The 19043-nt window shown below is 39.8% G+C and overlaps 1 protein-coding gene across 1 annotated transcript; it reads right to left on the bottom strand.

The window, feature by feature from the left end:
- Positions 1-1709: 1709 nt before the first annotated feature.
- Positions 1710-18417, bottom strand: SGCB (sarcoglycan beta). The gene is made up of 6 exons (XM_090268168.1): positions 18347-18417; positions 12998-13207; positions 9405-9590; positions 8556-8747; positions 7862-7993; positions 1710-4853 (listed from the first exon to the last, which is right to left on the bottom strand). The coding sequence occupies exons 1-6, from the start codon at positions 18380-18382 to the stop codon at positions 4650-4652; spliced, it is 960 nt and encodes a 319-aa protein (XP_090124294.1). The 5' UTR covers positions 18383-18417; the 3' UTR covers positions 1710-4649.
- Positions 18418-19043: the final 626 nt, after the last annotated feature.

Below are 19043 nucleotides of genomic sequence, written 5' to 3'. Positions count from 1 at the left end.
CGCTCTGCTTTGCCTGCTGACCTACGGCCGCTTGAACACCCGCGGTGCCACTACGGGGACGCGGCCGCGCACAGCTCTGTACGCACGTCTAGTGCTGAAGTCGCTTTCAGTTCATTTCCAGCTCCAAGCTCAACGCGCTTTCCTCTCCTCAGTCCAGATCCTTCATATCGCACTCAAATCCTAAGGCCTGAAGGCCCCCTTTTTCCACCTTTCGCCTCTATTTTGTCTTTTCGGCAATCTTTCAGTAGGTATTTACCGAAGGAATGAAGTCATTACTAACATTATGCATTTTAGTAACATTCATTGTGACAGAATATCAATATTATTGCTATTTCTTTGTTTCGTGTCTGTTTTAAACTCCCCCAAAGACAGTAAGTTCCTGGAAGGTAAGAGACATGTGTTCCAAGGGACATATTGGATATGTAAAAATTTGCCCTCATGTTTGGATGGAGTACATGAAATGTACCATGTAACTTTTAAATTTTGGTTTCATACAAGGTCAAGTCTCCATGTTGTGAAGGGCACCTGAATTCAGGTACACATAGCCAAGAACTGCAAAGGTGCCCTGCAAAGTGGAGAAGTGACTTTTTATGGTGTGGCTCTTATGCAGTACCAGAAATTGAATTAATTTCTAGTGGGAAAGATATTTGTTTCTATAATTGAAAGCTACCATCATTGTATATACAACTGTACAACACTAAGCTACTCTTAACAATGTCAGCAATAAAAAATACAGTAATTCATGGGCACATTACTTTGCAGCATTGAAGAGAAACATGTGGTTAAAAAAATCCTTATTCTTAAGTGGACACATGTTAAAAGATTTTCACTGACCTGGCTCTTTCTAAGTTGATGAGATCTATACATTAACTAATACATTTGAGTTCAAAACAGCTAGTTAATGATAAACTCATGTTCTAAAGCAAAAGGTATTAATTTTTAAAGAAAGAAAGATATATACTACATATAAGCTTATATGTGTTAGTTAAGGAGCCCTGAGAATGTTAGGAAAATTTTCTGAGGAAACTGAAAACAATTAGGTAAAATGTAAATCTTTAAATGGACATATTCAGGCTGAAGTATGAGGAAGCAACTAGAAATACTGGGTGTGTATGGGTTTAAGAGGGAGATAGGAAGAAGGCAGTAGAAAAACAGAAAGTAGAAAGGAAAAAAAAAAGAGTCCATTCTTATATAAGAGGAAGGTGAGTTAAAACAATTAGAAGAAAAAAAAACAGAAGAGGCTGTTTTTGATAAGATGTGGAAAGAACACGACAGTAACACTTTCTAAGGCATACCTTATGACTTTCAGGTAGTTTCCAAATGGGTCGCTATCTGGAGCCAGGTGGGAATTTTAGACCTGAGCATGTGAGGCTCCACCCATCTGCCCACGGAGCCTGCCCAGTGGCAAACCTTTACTCTTTCATCACAAAGCTCTGGCCTCTTGCCACGGTGACAGCGTGCACATTTCCCTGGGACATCCAGGGAACAGCCACCAGAGGGAGAAAGGCCTTCTGCAATGTGCAGAGTGTAGCAGGGCTGTCCAAACTGGGATGCACAGTTTTTGACTTTGAGCTCTAGGATTCCAGAGAGCTTATGTTTATACTTGACGGTGTCTCATTCTCAAGCTATTTTTAAATCTATCATGTTTGTATGATTACATAAAAACCCGCTAACATTTTATTAAAAAACTAACAGCAAACAACTGAAAGAATCTTTATTATAAACAGAGGTCATTATTAGTTATTACAAACTGAATTAACGGAAACTCAAAGTTAGCAATCTATATCCAATTCATCGGTTTATTTTTGTATGGCATAATTTGTAATCTTTTACTAAAATTATCAGCATATCAATGGTCTCTTTTTTGTCCAATTTAGCAGTGGCACATTCTTACCCTCTTCAGAATACTTATTCAGAACTAGGTAGAACTTCCACCTTTGATTATCAAAGCTATTGCACAAAATCTATTTTATTATAATGTAAAAAGAATTCAAATAAGTATATTTTTAAATATTACAGACCACATATAGGCAGTGTCCACCTTGTGTTGTTTTTCATTTTCCTACCTACTCACTAGACAGTTTCTAAAGTATCTTGCTTTTATTTCATTGGTCCACCTGACCACTGCAGCCCACCGCTAAAGGACTGTGCTGATTTAAACAGGGATGTGCCTGCCCCATCTCCTGGGATCCTGTCTTTGTCATCTGCCTTCCCCGGTCTACTGCTTGTCACATCTGTGCTCAATGTCGGAGAGGAGGGACAACTGGCAGAAAGAGAAAAGTTAACATTTCAGTTTATAGAAAAATACCATCGGGTGGTGAGACTGAGTAGCTGAAGCTTTACTGTTACGCAAACAAGTCACAGGTAAAATGGATGGTTTGTTCTTGTTCTGCTTTCCTGTGAATTTTCCATGTCTACATTTCAGGAAAAAGGCAAAGATGACTTTCAAGGTATCCTCAAATATTATACCTGTTACCTTAACAATCAGTTCTATAAAAACATGAAAATATCCTCTCATGTTAAAAGCACTTAATAAAGATGTATCAAGAACATGAGTATTTCTCAAAGAGGAGTAAAAATAGATTATTTCATGAATTACATTCAATAAATAATATGTTGTAACATAGTATTCTGTAGTTTTTGTAAAAATAAGGAAATTTTCAAAACAAATCTAAATAGAGCAGACAAGCAATTAATGTAAAATTTAAAAATATACTGAGCATCTGAATATAAATTTCAATGAATTTTCTGAATGTCATTCAGATATTAAATGATACTGAATATATTAAAATAGGTTCTGAATATCACTGCAACTAATAACACTCAGAGGTCATAAATTTCACTTTTTTATCTTCATTTAAAAACTGCACTCAGTATTATATAGTATGCAATCTCTATTTTAGTATACTTTAGTATACTAGTCATAATCTCTAAGGCATTTGGTTTTTCTATCAGAGAGTGCGGTAACAACATTGAATGCAAAATTGTTTTTTGTATTGATTTTCTTATCTACACAGTTCAAAGTGACCATGACAGAATGCTGTTACACCTGAACGCAGGCCAGGGTCTAGGCTTTATCACTACCGCCTCCTTTACAGCAAACCACTTTGAAGTCTGTCCCTGACATTGTGTATTCTTAATAATACCAGAGGGTTCCTTTCAAGTCAAATATAAAATGCACTGACAATCACTGACTTGAGGGTTATAAGTCATTACAATGGGATGGTGATATTAGAGCAGAGATCAACTCTCATACTTAAAAATTACTTGTATGTATTATTTTCCTCATTAGCGCCCTTTAGTCCAGTGTCTCCCAACTTTTGTCAAGGCATGGCACGATTTAAAAAAGGTAATATTTATATGGCCACACCGGGTGAACCTACCTGGTCATTCCTGACCAGAGGGACCTGCCTGGGGCCATGGTCTCCCCACTTCTTACTGTGTTGTCCTGAGGGCTGGGCTGAGGGTATAAATGTTTTGGCAATGCTTTTCCCCAATTGAGGTATTCCACGCCCATCAATCAGGAGACTGGGGTATGCATAACTAGGCCAATTGGACCTCCCAATGTCTGATACAAAATTTGGAATTGGCTTAGGATAGTTTAAAATCTGACAGGGATAGGCCACTTTCTTTTTGACACGAGACTGATTGGTTTCTTTTTTTTAACTAAAGCATACCTGCTTTGTTTGATTCTTATCTGTAAGTTTAAATTAGCCTTTGATCATTTTGTAGTTTTAAATAATTAAAACCAATGCAGATGGTGAAAATAACAAGGTATTTGGAATCAGGTGCATCTAGGTCTGAATCCCAGCTCTGCTATTTTCTATGTGACATCAGGCACATTTCTTAACTTTCCGGTCCTCAATTTCCTACTGGTAAACTGGGATAATAACCCCTACTTACAGAGTGCTGGTGAGAACTGGAGATATTACACATGCAATGCCTAGGATGTATAAGATGCTTAATAAATGACAGCTATCGTCATTATCTAAAAGTTAAAGCTAGGATGGTATTTTAAGTCCTACCACATTGTGAACACTTAATATTTATTACTATTTAACAAGTAAACATTCTGTTACAGAGTATGTTCTTCCTAGTGCAAAACTAAGGAACCACAGTTTCTTACTATCTCACATACGTGAAGTTCTTTGATGACTTCATTTGCATGTGAGAATATGGCTGAAAGTTAATGCACTAGAAATCTGTCTTTCCTCTTAGAAGCAAAAAGACAGAACATATAACATTTAATGATGGTGTACCTTTTAAGCATTGTTAAGTGGGTCTATTCCCATTAGTTACCCACAGCTTATTTACAGTGAGGCTAAACAGTTGCTTCAGCCCTTTATCTTTCAGACAAGAAATAGTGGAATTTTAAAAACAGTTTTTAAAAGACTAATTGTGATTTTATTCACTTCCGATAATTCTTATAGAGAAGGGTAACTTGAAGATCAGTGCAACTTAATGAAAGGTATTAGAACTTAGGATTTCTGAGGATATTTTATATGTGGAGTTTATATAATAGATACAGTAGTGCTCTGCAGATAAAATAATTACCAGTTATCACAAATTTGGTAGAAACATAATTGCATGCATACTCTTTAAAAAAGTCAAGTCACACTATGAACACGTTGAAGACCTCCCTGGACCTTCTAATGCACGTTTCCACAGGGGTTGTCTGAGACCTGGCAGCCCATGTTCTGGGCTGTCACCTGCACTTTGAAGAGAGTCCCGTCGGCACACACGCAGAGCTTGTAGCGCACCCACTCACTGGCAGCAGGCTGGTCCCCGCTGGAGGAGCTGGGGAGGCGAGCTGTGCTCACCATCACGGTTCCATTCAGGATGATGCTGTTTTCCTATACGGAGAGTAATAACACCATTCATTTACCTCCACAAATGTGGATACAAGAAATTTAATAAACAAAACTTACTGGAATATTAACAAGAAAAGAGGGCAGTAAGAAAGAGTAAATGCATGACTAAAATAACGAAGAAAACAAAACTGATGTCAATCTGAGTACTGGAACCTCTTAGTTACAGTTCATTCTGTATACCAATACACTTGTAACACAGTTTACTTCTCAATTAGTTAAAATTACATCAACAGTTCCTAAGTGCATAATAAGGCTGATCTGAAGAGAGTATTAACAGTTACTGATCGATAAGTTTCTTAAGATGGTAAGAAAAAAAATTGTTCTAGAGAAAATTAATTTTAATTTCCAATGTCTTCGCAACACCATAAATGAATATTCAAACCATATAATTGTGAAGACCAGACACTTCAAGGATCTGCCTGGAGGGTCTCTTCCTCAATCCCACTGTTCCAGGAACAGTCTTGTCCTGTAGGCCCTTTCTTTTTAGGAACCCCTAAGCCCCTCTCACCCTTCTTTCCTCTCTTTTCTTTTCCTTCTTTTCATTCATGCAACAATAATTATTAAATGCCCACCATGTGTTAGATACTATTCTAGGTACTGGGGTGTAGCAGTCAACAGACAGGCAAAGTCCAAGTCTTCATTTGCACGGAGGGCAGCGGACAACAAGCACGTGGGCAGGCAAAACAAACAGGACACCACCTGAGACAAGTGAGTCAGGCTAAGTAGAGACAGAGTGCCCGGTGGGGGGGGGGGGGTCTACTTCACACAGGGAGGCCTCTCTGATGAGGTAGGTCCCAGTCCAACAGAACCTGGATCAGGGAAGGAGAAAGCCATGTGGGTACCGGGAAGAGCACTCTGGGCAGAGGAAACGATACACGCAAAGGCCCTGCAGTGAAGATGTGCCTGGGGTTCAGGAACAAGTGGGAGGCCAGTGTGGCTGGAGCAGAGAGTGAGGGGGCAGACTGGTAAGAGACGAGTCGTGCGTCAAAGAAATAACCAGAGGCCAGACAAGTAAGGCCAGAAAGTGGACTTTGATTTTATTCTGAACCGGGTGGGAAGCCATTTGGAGGGTTCTGCATAGGGAAGTGATACGATCTTTAAAAAAAGGGTCACTCTGGATGCGAATAGAGAACTGACTACAGGGCACAAGAGGAAGCAGGGACCACTTAGGAGGCTGCGCCAACGGCATAGGCAGGAGCTGGTGCTGGTTTACACCGTGGTGGCGGTGGTGGTGGCGATAGAGCCCGCAGGCCTTGGCGACTGAAAGGAACCACGTGGGAACCCTGACAGAAGTGAATGTTTGGGGAGGGAGGGAAAATATGAAGATTTTAGTATTGTTGAGTTTGAGATGCCTCTGATATATTAAAGTGGAGAAGGTAAGAAGGTAGTTGGATATGTGAATTTTAGTTCAAAGGAGAGATAAAAGCAGGAATTCCAAATCTGAGACTCATGAGCTTATAGCAGGTGTTTAAAGCAATGAAAAAAGTTGGTTATGAAGTAACAAAAATGGCTCATTGACCAGAAGTGATAACATACAGACTAAATAGAACTGTGATGAATTTTCCAATTTTGTTCCAATGCCGCCACCTTCTGGTCATTTAATATTATTTTCTTTAAATTGCTAAAGTACTTGTTTTTTAAAAGCAGTTTGATAAAATTCTTTTTAATGATTAGCTATATTCTTAAAAATAACCACTAATATTAACTGAAATTACAAAGATAATTATCTTTTCAATATTGACTTTTATTTCTTTAACTGTGGAAAACTGATGTATGTGTATGTGCATTTCAAAGTATTTTAATATTTGTCATATTAGCAACAGGTAGAATTTCTAGGTGGATAAAATAAAATATTTAGGAAACTCACTAGTGGCTGGGTACAAATCTATCATATCTGTTGCTCCCTTGAGTTTCTATTGCAGAGAACAAAAGCCCCACTGTGACCGTTCAACTCTATTTTCTTAGAGGATGGCGTCTTACACCAGTATATGTAAAAAATACTCAGTACTGCTACTGAATTTCTGGCAAGAATCACATTTTATGTTCATCTTCTTTATTTAGAGATTGAAATATGCACTTTAAGGAGGAAAGCTGTTTATTAAAGTGAAAGAATTTTTTAAAGTTTATTTTTTCTAAGAACTATAAAATTAAATAAAGGATAGAGTTATTATAAAAGTCCTTAGGTTTAAGTTCACTTTTGTCATTTCGTGCCTGGTAAAAAAAAGAAAATTATATTTAATTAAGTAGCATATAGCAGGTGCAAAAAGACATTTTGAATAAACATGCTTGGACCAGAATTGTGAGCAGGTAAAACTTTTCCAGACTTATGGCTCCCTTATATGAAATACATGCCTATTAAAATTCAGATATAACCTGTGAAGGACAAAGAAAACCTCACTTTTCAACAGTTAGAATAAGGCAAAATCTTTTTCATTTAGAATTAATAACAGATATATAAATAAAATTATATTTGTACATTTGCTAACTGATTTTCACATCACTGGATATAAAACCCAGGAAAGAATATGAAAAATCTTTAATTGAAAAGAAACCAAACAACTTTGAAGAATGGATACTTACTTTGATGTTCCAGAACTTTTTTTTGAAAAAAATTTTGTTGTTGTTGTTTGGTTTTTGTTTTTGTCTTTTAAAATAATACAGGTACCATTATACAAAGTTTTTCTTAAGAAAATGACAGGCAGAAATAAAAGAAAAAGAAAAAGAAAAGTCATCTGCTATCTTGCTACCCATAGTTAAACATGGTTGACATTTGGCATGCCCGTCCAGATTTTATAAACATACATATACTCTACAAAATAATAATGAGATATTTCACGAATTATTTTATAACTTTTTCACAATCCATTTTGAACATCTTTCCATGTCAAAACATACACATTACCATTTTTAATAATTGTACATTATTTCACATACAGACTTATGTATTCAAGAATCTAGTAATTCTGTTAAAATTCTTAAAAAATACTCACTGCTTTTAACTCCATATTACCACCCATGTGAAATTCAATGGTTTTGCCCATAATGAACACTCCTTCATTTCCACGTACTATAGCACGTCCATCAACTTTTATATTTAAATCACTAGTAGCATTGCTGGTAATCTGAAAAAAAAAATAGGTAGTGAGAATTATTATCAGAGATAGAGGAATAGGAGTTTCAACCATGAAATATGAAAGGCAAGTGTTTTTATTAATGTTTTACAGATATTGAGGTAAAGAGATGACTTGATAATGATCACATAAGCTAGGTAATGACAAATCTAGAACTTATCCTTTCCATTGTTCTGGAATTTCTTTCATGCCACTATAAAACAGAAAAAATCCCCTCCCACTTTGTACCTTTAGACCAGCAATTTTCAACCAGTGTGCCACAAGAATTTATAAAACCTGCAGTACCTGACTATTTAGTCAGGGGCACTGACCTCTTTTCCCTTAGATTGTCAAATTAAAAAAATGACAACAGCCAACACAATAGTAGTCGTCTGGTGTGAATGAATCAAAATCATACCTATACATTTTGTTAGATCAGCAAAAACTATATTTTTTGCTGTGCTGTAGAATTTTAGTAATTGGTTTATGTGTGCCATGAGATGAAAACGGTTGAAAATAGCTGCTTTAGACAGAAATTCTCTTCCATTAATAAAGCAAAGAAAATAAATCATACCCTTTCCGTAGATGCTTTTTGAACATTCAAACTTTTCACTCCACTTGGCAAATGAAACTCATGAGTTTCATAGTCTGTGCTGAATAAAATATTTTGAGTCCTTGGGTCAAAAAACTGCATACCAATGTCACTTGTAATAGAAGTTTTGTTTTTTTCTACACTGAGTTTTGTTGTCCCTTGCTGAAAAACAATCTTCAGAAAAACACTTTATTGTGAATATATTTTCAAAGAAGACTGCATCCAAAAATTCACCAAGAACATTATAAAGACATTCTGCAATAACAGACTAATTTCAAATAATTTTAACTGTGTCTATCTGTCCCCCCTCCACCCACTTGGGAGAAAGATTCTTTAAAACGAGGGCTTGCATGTTTATTTGTTTATCCTGCTCTGCACAAACACACAGGACACGAAGCACACGGATCTTGGCCTAAGATGGGCAGGAAAGGTAAGGGTACCTCCTTGAGGTTCTGTGCAGTTAAAACCCTGTGTATAAACGCCACTGGGCATGGCTGCCACTGACTAGACCGGTATGTTCTCTTCCAGACTCCCTGAAAGTGGAGGGTATTCTAACCTGGGAAGGTGCTTTTTAAATGGTTTTCTTGTATAGAGAAGAAAGGAGTAAACTCTGTATTCTTATACTAATTATACCTATCACAGAACATGCGACCATGATCAAGGTCTAGAATATTAAGAAAGCATTTAACATTAATAAACTATAAAACCAACACTAATATTAAATATAGTTATGAATTTTTCTCTAAAGGAAAACATCCATGTCCAATAATCAAATTAGGTTTTTGCAAAGAACTTTTCTCTAATGCCCCTCAGGTAAATGGGGTGACTTACAGGCTGGTTGTTGCCAGTGATGACCAAGTTTTCATTTCGCCTTCCTCCTACTGTGCTCTTATAAAGAGGGTGTATAACCCCCATGTCAGACACTTGCTTAAACCGAAGCAGACCACTTTCATGAAACTCCATGCTGTCACAGCCGTTGGGCCCGATGCGAATCACAGCCCAAATAACAAGGGTTATCTAAAGAAGAACACAAGCCCACTGTCAATAGCAGCAAACACTGAACAGGACTGGACAACAAACAGAAAAGATAATAACCGAAGGATGAAACTTCTCAAGTGTTTCAGCATGAGATGAACTTATCAGTTGGTTTTCCACTTACAAACAAAACCATTTAATTTCTATCAGGGCATTACATGCACATACCTGAAGGTCAAAAAGTGCTGAAAGGTCTGTAATAGAAAAAGAATAGTTTATTCCCCTTACCCCTCCATCTCTCGTCCAGGGACAATCACTTCCAGCAACTCTATCAATTTTGTTTAGAACTTATCTTCATATTTAAAAATAATATTTGTACATTATTTCTTCTCTCTAGCCCCTAATATTTCTTCTCTCCCAAATTTAATCTTAAATTTTGGTTGAATCCATGTGTAGTATTTTCCATTTATGACCATAGAAATATTATTCACTGCTCAGCCAGACACTACACTATGAGAGCAGGTGTTCTTATACTTTGTGTCTCTAAGAGTTTAATAGCCTTCCCTTCATATGCCTAGTTTCTCTGAAAATCTGACTAAATCTTCTCAAACCCTCTAACATTTTTGTCAAATGTCTCTCAATATAATGTTTTAGAGGTCCAAACCTCTCAGAGAACCTATGAGTTCTACTTTTCTCTCTCAGGAAATCTTTTGGGAACCCCTGTCCCCTGGCTGCAATCTGGACTTTACTTGGTGGGAGTGGGGTGGGGTGGGAATGGGGGTCCGTGGCACAGCTGTGACCATGAATGTGCCCTTCACTTTCATGCTGTAACTTCCTTCTGTCCTTCTCACTGTAGATACCCCAGTTTCCTGTACCCTTGTCTTCAACTTTCTTGCTTTCTACCTCCTTTTGGAGCACATCCTCCCACAGCTTCCTAAGAAAGAAGGTATGTGAAGTAAAATTTACTGAGAGTGTGCATGTCAAAAAAATGTCTTTATAGTCCCTCCCACCTGATGACAGACTAGCTTTGTATATGTTTCTAGATTTCAAACTGTTTTCTCTGCAAATTCTGTAGGTCCCTGTGACTTGCCTTCTACCTTCCAGTTCTGCTTTTGGCAGGTCCGATGTCTCTCTGACGTTCTGTTCTTCACACACAATCTGTTTTTTTTTCCCCTGGAAGATTTCCAGGATCTTCTCTTTCTTCCCGGTTTTCTTCAGTGGCCAAGTGATGGCCCTGGCATGAGTCTTTTCTATGTAATATGCTGGGCCCAGTGTGAAACTTCCAGTCTGTTCTAGGAAATGTTCTTTGGTCCTTTATTTGAAAGCTTTCCCCCCAGTTGTGTTCCTTTTTCTCTCTTGCAGAAACTCCTATTAACAGAATGTTACAGTTCCTGGGTTAATTGTCTAATTTTGTTAAACTTTCTGAAAGGGTTCCTTTTCTTTGTCTTCTAGTATCTATCTATCTATCTATCTATCTATCTATCTATCTATCTATCTATGTAATTCTATGAGTTCATCCTTATTCTTTCATTGCTCCTTTGTAATGGCATGTAATCCTTGTTTCGTGGATGCAATATCCTCTTATTTCTCTGAAGATACTGATTTTAGTTTTTGTGTTTTTTAAGCTTTCAGTCATTTGTTGCACATTATCTTCTTGCATTCCTGCTTTGCCCGTGGTTTGGATGTTTTTATCTCTATCATTTTTCAGTTCTGGGAGCTTTCCAAAAAAAGTATATTGATCCCTGGAGGCTCAGTGTTCATACTGCAAGAAGTCCACAAAGTTATCTGTGTGGGGTGAGCTGGGACTGAGGCTTTTGTGGCTTTTTCACTGGGACCTGCCAAGTGTCAGCATCTTCAGGTTTTTTCTCTAAGTGTTTCAGCTTCTCTAGAGAAGGCTCTTTTATCTCTTGCCAAGGGGATATAAGCCCGGTGCCAGGAGGAGGAGGATGATGGGGATAAGGGAGCCTGGGAAGGGAATCTCCTCAGCACTTAGGATTCAGACTTCCCCGCCTTCAGCATAGAACCCATCTGTACTCTCTGTGTGCAGTAGCTTCAAGCAGTAAGAATCCTCCCTGGTTCGGTGTTTTCCTGTGTGGGGTTAGGAGAGGGTGCTGTCCAGCTGCTGGCTGGAAAGGAGAGGAAGGCTAGGGATCTCATGGCTCCTTCTACAGGTTTTTCAAACAAGCTCTGTTTTCAATTCTCGCCTCACGCTTGTGTTTCAAGGTTCTTGTACTTCTCATTCCCGAAGTTTTTCGGGATTCTGCAAGGCACTTTCGCCAACATACCCTGCCACCGCCTCCCCAACACACACAGCAGTTTCTTTTCTCTGACAGGTTATTTGCTATTCCTCCTCCTACTTTTTGTCTTCGTATATTATGATTTAGGATTTCAGTTTCCTCCCACTTTCTTCCAAGAGATTTCTTAGAAGATATTGACATTTTCACCATGGGATGAACTTTTTTAGAGAGAAAGTAAATGAAAATACCTTTATTCTGCCATCTTAATAAATTTCCAATAACATAAATTAACAAAATAAAATACTTTTGGAATATGTGCTCCTAGTATAGCTATTTATAATACCAGCATTTTTTTCCCCCAAGGGAAGAGGGAGAGGAGAAAACAGGAGAGGAGAAAGGGGGAAGGAGAGAAGGGGTGGGAGTGGCTGGAGACTCCTGGTTGCTCAGAAGGGCCCGTAGGAACTGCCTCCTCAATAGCAGCTTTTTTTGATTTAAATAAAGAATCAGACACAAAGTGTTAGTTGTACATAAATACAAAGGGCTGGCTTGAAAGTATTAGAAATACTAAATAAATGAAATCACTTTAGAAGTGCTGAATTCCATGTTCATGATCAGTCCTAGGTATACCAATAACCACTCTCGGAAAATGTAGCCCTCAGATAGTTACAACCTTGGATTAAAAGTGTTCTTCCTTAAGAAAGCAAATATCTTCGGAAAAGGCACCATGCCACTTCCTCAGCACTTCAGTGTAAATTAGCATACCAGATCCTTTCAGTCTTTGACAACAGAGATTTAAGACTATAAAACAGCATCCTTCACTGCCATCCAACGGTTTACAACTTTAAAAATCTAGCCGATGAGAAAAGACTAAATGTGGGAAAAGTTGAACAAAAAGAGAAAATATTACATTTTTTAGGAGCAGTGAAGCAATAAAATCATCTTGGCAAAAGGTCTCTTCTACTGAGTTGATTCTACCCTTTTGAAGGTCCATAAAGGGAAGAATCCATAAACATGTTTTTTTGTTTTTTTTTTTTAAGAAAATGAATACAAGGCAACGTTAGTGTACTAAGTTATTCATTAAAACTCAATATGAGATAAAACATGTTTAGGGTCCTGAAAGACATTATAGAAACAAAGTCCACGATTTCACTGAAAAATGGAAGAAAAATTCCCCATGGTAAGCAGAAAGAACACTCTGTCCTACACACTCACAGTTAGGTTGATGACAGCCAGGACGAACAAGAGGATGACCACACAGATAGCTAAATTGCCCTTCCTCCCTCTCAGGCCCGTCTTGTGGAGGCGGTCTTCGTCAATTGGAATGTATCCGGCTTTGAAGTTGCTGTTGTGCTCTTTATTGATATTCCTTCTCTCAACAGCCTTCTCACGCATGGACTTCTTTACAGGACCATTGGAACTTTGCTAAAACGAAGTGCAACACGTTGGAACAGCTACACATGCTCTTTCGGATGCATTCATTTATTAAGGGCATATTCTTAACCAAAGAAAGCGGACTTGCCTAGTGATATATTTTCCACTAACAAACTTCAAGTCATGCTGAGTCTCAGGCTCCAAGTATGGGCACTGATCACTAGGCTTAGAGGGGAGGAGAGAACTTTCAGTGTGACTATTTGATAACTGATTTCCACTCTCGGCTTGAAATGGTCCTACTTTAGTAAAGTGTATAGTTAGCACATTTGGGGGAAGAGTTAACGTGTACATTCTAGGTGGATAATATTTTTATTAATTATTTATACTTATTTTTAGTTATATGTGTTTTCATTTTTATGAAAAGAATTTGGAAAGGCTGGCAGACTTTGTTATTTATCAAAGCTAAAAACTGGCTAAAGGTAACATTACCCTATACAATGGGCTGGGGAGTCCTGGGTGGGTTCTCTGAACCCTCTCAGGGGTCTGGAGGGTGAAAACTATTTTCAAAGTAACACCAAGATGTTATTTTTCCTTTTCTACTCTCCTCTCCTGCGTGTACAGTGGAATTGTCCATAGGCTCCGCGCCTATATGTGATGACATCATGACATCACTGCTCTAACAGCTAATCAGATTGTGCTTTGTGTATTCCTGTGTTAGAAAAATTTTTGGTTTTAATTTCTAATTTGGTAAATACCAATATTTATAACCCATGTAAACAAAAGCTCTTTGGGATCTCAGTAATTTTGAAGAGTATAAAGAGGACACAGGACCAAAAAGTTTGAGAAACTGGTGTAGACTATGGTTGAATAACATTTTAGGTATTAATCTGGTACATTACAAACAGAAAAGGAATGGGTAAAAATGGTTACTGCCCAACTTACATGTGTTTTAGAGCTCTGAGAAAATGCACTTATTGAATGGGCATTTATTAAGCACTTTATGCTTAAACACCAATACCCTGAAGAGGAATACTAAAGAAATACAGAACAGGATCCTTACCCTCTAGATATTATAAATGTGACTTGTGTACATAAAACAGTAATGCAGTAAAGTATTCTGTATGTTCAGGTGCCAAAATTAGTAGTATAGAAAATACATGCTGTGGAGTTTGACAGGAGGGGAGACAGGATGGCTTGGAGTCCTTGGGGAAACAAGCTGAAGTGGGTTGGTCAGATCTGCCAATTCAGGACGAATAAAGTAGGAAAAGTTGGGCAGGTTGTGAAAGTTCTTGGACTGCTGGGTACAAATTCTAGTCTTCATGTTTGCTTAATTGGGAGTCATTGGAAGTTTCTGAACAAGAATGATGTTTCAGGATGCTCAATGTGTGGGCATTTGTAGGAGAGCTAGGAAGTATCACTACCGGGAATTAGGCTGTTGGGATATTGCAGGAATAGAGGTTTGTGGTAATGAAGGCCTCAACTAGGGTGGGATCAGAAAGGATAGATTAAAAATATACTTCAAGAGAAAAGTCACCTGAATTTGTAGCCACATTAAAAAAAAAGTCATATTTACTAAATGGTGACTCGTTAGATATGGGGAATGAAGGAGGGAGTAGATACTACATGTTGCATTTGAACTGAATGAGAAATGACCACATGACTCAAAGGCAATGGGAAGGATGGGATATTAGGTTATCGGGACTTGAGATAGATTTGAGAGCCCTCAGCCTTGAGGTAAGTTAAGTCTATGAGACTTAGTATTGGGAAACTTAAAATGTGCAGAAACAATGGAAAAAATAAGAAATACAACAAATGGTAAGAAAACCCAGAGTGTACAGTGTTACTGAACTTGATTTGTTAGGAAGTGCCTTCACAACTTTCAAAGATGAACTTTGAATAGCAAATTGGTAAGTAGGAAATAGTCTTGAAAAGATGCCAGCATGTATACATATATTTTCGAGTCTGGAAGGAGAAGGAAGGAAAGAAAGAAGATTATATGTACTGTCAGAGAAAAAGTGTGTTTCTTTCGTTTCAGTACCCTTTCTCCCTCCCCCAATTTGGGGGAGAACTTGTACGGCTGACAGCAGAGGGAAAGATGTAAAGAGAGGTGGACCAAAGACCTTCAAGGAGAGTGGGACACTGCAGGAAACAAGGTCCTGCAGGAGGCAGGAAAGAAGGTGATACAGAGTACAGGAGAAAGAATAGTCTTAAAAGGTGGCTCCCACTTCATTGAACTGGTTCACACAAGGAAGGGCAAACATTCTTCTTTTTCCTAAGAATGTCAAAGGCAAGGCCATCTGGTGTCAGGGGTAGCAGGCTGGTTGATGGCTTGGGGAAAAATACAGGAATAATATTGTGAGTAATGTAGCAGATAAAAATGGTAACATTCCACAAAGCAGTAAGGAAGGCTCCTTAGACAATAATTCACTCTACTCACCAGAGCCTTTTCACAAAGCAGAATGCCGAGACAGTTGTGCAGGTTGTATAATTGCATGAGGTGCGACATCTATGAGGATGCATTGACACTGCAGATGCTTTAGAGTTGAATATGTGTTTTGATAGTTTTTCCCTGAAGGTAGTAAAATGCCTTAAGAGAGGTGTGCTTTCTTCTAATTTTCACAGACACTTGTGACAGTGCTGATAGGCAGGCAATTTCAGTCTTAGCCAGAGTTTGAACATAGGTCTACATAAGAGAGCAGGGCAAAATTCATCCCTGCTGGATGCACCCTTTACTCTTCTCTGCCAACTCATGCACATTATTATATTCATTGGATGTATTTAACTCTTACTGAAGAGTGACTATATGCCAGATGCTTAGACTGCTAAGATAAGCACCTACCATCAATGAATTTACAAGCAAAAAGGGTAAACAGACAAGGCCAATAACAATTGCAGTTCAACACGGCAAGTGCCACGGCAAAGCAGTGCACAGGATACTGAAAGGGTACGTGAGATGAATGCAATTCTACTTAGTGAGCAGGGGCATCAGTTGAAGGTTTTTAAGAAAATTTGAGATTTCGGTTGAATCGTGAATCAGACAAACAGGTGTTAGCCTGGCAAAAGTGCGAAGAAAGGGATTCCAGGCAGAAGGAACAGCATGGAAATTCTGAGTACAGATCATCTCTGGGCAAACGAGTTTTATAGTTTTATGTGGGTGGTGAAGAGGATAAGTATAGGAATGGGGCAAAAAAAATGAGGTCAGAGATGTTTTTAGAGGCCAGTAAATGAATGGACATTAAGTACCATGTCAAGAACGGTGGACTTTATCTTTAAGGAAGTGGGGAACTATGAAAATTTTAAAGTATGTTAGTGATACAATCAGATTCATACCATAGCAAAATCAAACCAAAAAGCGATGAAGACTGGAATAGAAGAGTTTAGAATTGAAGATATTGACAGCAGGTTTCTCTAACAGTCCCAAACGAGGGCTTGACTGAGCTTTGGCATTGGAGACGAAAAGAAGATTGGGTAGAGGTGTTAAACAGGCAGAACTGACAGGACCTGGTAAATGACTGGATGTGAATGTGATAAAGTGGGATCTAAGATGACTCCCAAGTAGGACCTGCTACATAGTTAGTGGGATCTGAAGTAAAAAAGTCAATCTGGGGGTTCTTTGTTCAAATACCAAGCCTGAGACAGCACAGCATTAGACCAAATGCGGGTCCCTTCTGAGCACCCCTAGGCTGGCCCAAATGCCAAGTTTCTGGCTAGGTTAACCAGGAGAATGAATGGCTGTAGCACTTTTAATAGTAAATATAGTGAAATCCAGTTTCGAACGTTTTTGAGTTTGAATTGCCCATGGAAAATTCAGTTAAATTCAGGCCTAGAGACATAAATGCATAACTTCGAAGGGGATGTGGAGGGATGGATCAGACTGCTGGTTAAATGTGTACAGCAAGAATAAAACCTTGGTGGAACCTCAAGAACATCAATAGGCGATGAAGACTTAAAAATAACTATTGAAAAGAGAAGCTGATAAATTAAGAGGGACATCAGGAAAGTCAAGGAACAATTTTAATCTCAACAACTCCAAGCTTTGTCTCCTTTCACTATTCTATTCTATTCTATTCTATTCTATTCTACTGTTACAACCTGTAGCTTGCCTGCTGTCCTTAGCTGATTGTTTTGCATTTGTTAGGCAATTTGACTTTAAGCTCCTTGAAGACAGATTTCATGTCTTCTGTGTTTTATATCCATTAGAATGACTCTTCCAGTGATATATATCTAACAGGTCTGTGAAAGCAGTTAATTACCTAAGAAAATCTTTCCAGAAAAAAATAAAGGTTTTCTGGAAACAGAATGTTGGTTACGTGACTGGTATTTTTTAAACAATGTTTAAGAAGAGAACTTAAAAAATACCCAAAACTATCACATCATAGTTGTTTTTTCCTAAAGGAAAATAACAGTTAAAGAAAAAAAAATGACCACGAACATTATTTTTGTTATGAGATCACCCTAGTAACTATAAATATATATATTTATACACACATATTCACACACTCATGTATATATATGTATCTTGCTTTTGGGGGAAAATAGCCTTTGAAGCTATTCTAAATTACAAGATTACAATGCAGATTAGGAAATATTTGATAAAGCATTTAAAAAATTTATTTTAAACCAATCGGAGAGGAGGCAGTTTTATACTGGTGACTAACGCTCCAAAAACCAAAGCGGAGAAGACGCCTGGACGCCTGCTTATCCTATCGGGGACGGCAGAAACTACAAGTGGCCACGAGCGGACACCGGGCGACAGCTGACTGTTCCTTGGCTGCGGTCAGGAGAGCCTCGCGGCGCCGGGCTGGGTTATTTTTACCCGCATCTTCGCTGCCCACTGAGCCGGGCACGTCCTGGCGCAGGCTCCGGGCTGCCACGCCGCCTCCGGACTCTCAGCACAACGATCCCTGCTCACCCAACCCAGAGACAGCCAGGCCGGGCCTCCGGCCTCGGCTCGCTCCCCACCCCTGCTCCGGAGCTCCTGCCCGGGGGCCTGCCCAGCCTTTGCCAGCATCCCGGGGAGCGGACAGCTCCTCCCGTCCCGCCCCGCCCCACTGAGCCCGGCCCCGCAGCGCCCGGCCTCGGCTGGCCTGCGCGCCACGGCCCCCGCTAGCCAGCTCAACGGCTGGACCTAGCGGCAGGACCCCGGCGCGCCTGCCCCTCCAGCCCCCGGCCGCGGCGGAGCTCACAGACCTGCTCGGCCGCCGCCGCAGCCGCCGCTGCCGCCATCTTCCCGCGCCCGCCGCCGCTGCCGCTGCAGCCGCACCCCGGGCGCCTGCGCCTGCGCCCTGGAGGCATGGGAGGGAGGGGTCCCGCCGCTCGCCGCTTGCAGCTCGCGGCTCTGCTACTCCCCCGCGGGGGCAGGGGATTCGGAGCCCGCCGAGCTGCTAGCGCGCTCTTTTCCGCATCCTGCACCCGGGACTGTGGCCTCGGGAAGTTTCCCATGCAGATGTGGATTCCTCGCGGCCTGGGCCACCTCTGCGTTCTCCCGAAAGGGCAAAAGGACACCTCTCCTTTCCCCTCCATTCCCGGTCATGCAGGGCTGGTGCCATCCCGGGCTGGGACATTCTCCTTGCCTTACTGCCCGGCGTCTCCCGGCGAAGCTGGGAAGGGGCGTTTTTGAGGGTGCACTTGGGCGAAGACGGAGGGGTGACAATGTGGATAGGAGGCAGCACATTGCTAATTAGCCAGCTAAAATCTTGAAAACGAAGCGTCCTCAAGGAAGACAGTCATTTAGGGATGCTTCTTACCTTCGGAGGACCTATGAAGTCTGGTGCTTTTTTCTGTGGCACTGGGGATCGACTTTTTCACTTAGTATTGGAGATAGTGCACCCCGGGGAACCTAATTTAACAGATGTACTGCCCACCAGGAGGCACCCGAGTGCGCAAG

Source organism: Furipterus horrens, unplaced genomic scaffold (assembly GCF_987537825.1).
Source record: "Furipterus horrens unplaced genomic scaffold, mFurHor1.1.pri manual_scaffold_2, whole genome shotgun sequence".
NCBI lineage: Eukaryota > Metazoa > Chordata > Mammalia > Chiroptera > Furipteridae > Furipterus > Furipterus horrens.
This window is presented reverse-complemented; position numbering and strand designations above follow the sequence as displayed.

Excerpts from the sequence above, each read along its gene's own strand:
- SGCB (XM_090268168.1), bottom strand. The coding sequence starts at position 18,382 with ATGGCGGCAGCGGCGGCTGCGGCGGCGGCCGAGCAG. Across the intron at positions 9,591-12,997 it reads TGGCTGTCATCAACCTAACT|ATAACCCTTGTTATTTGGGC; the intron begins GTGAGTGTGTAG and ends GTTCTTCTTTAG. Across the intron at positions 4,854-7,861 it reads GTAATATGGAGTTAAAAGCA|GAAAACAGCATCATCCTGAA; the intron begins GTGAGTATTTTT and ends CTCTCCGTATAG.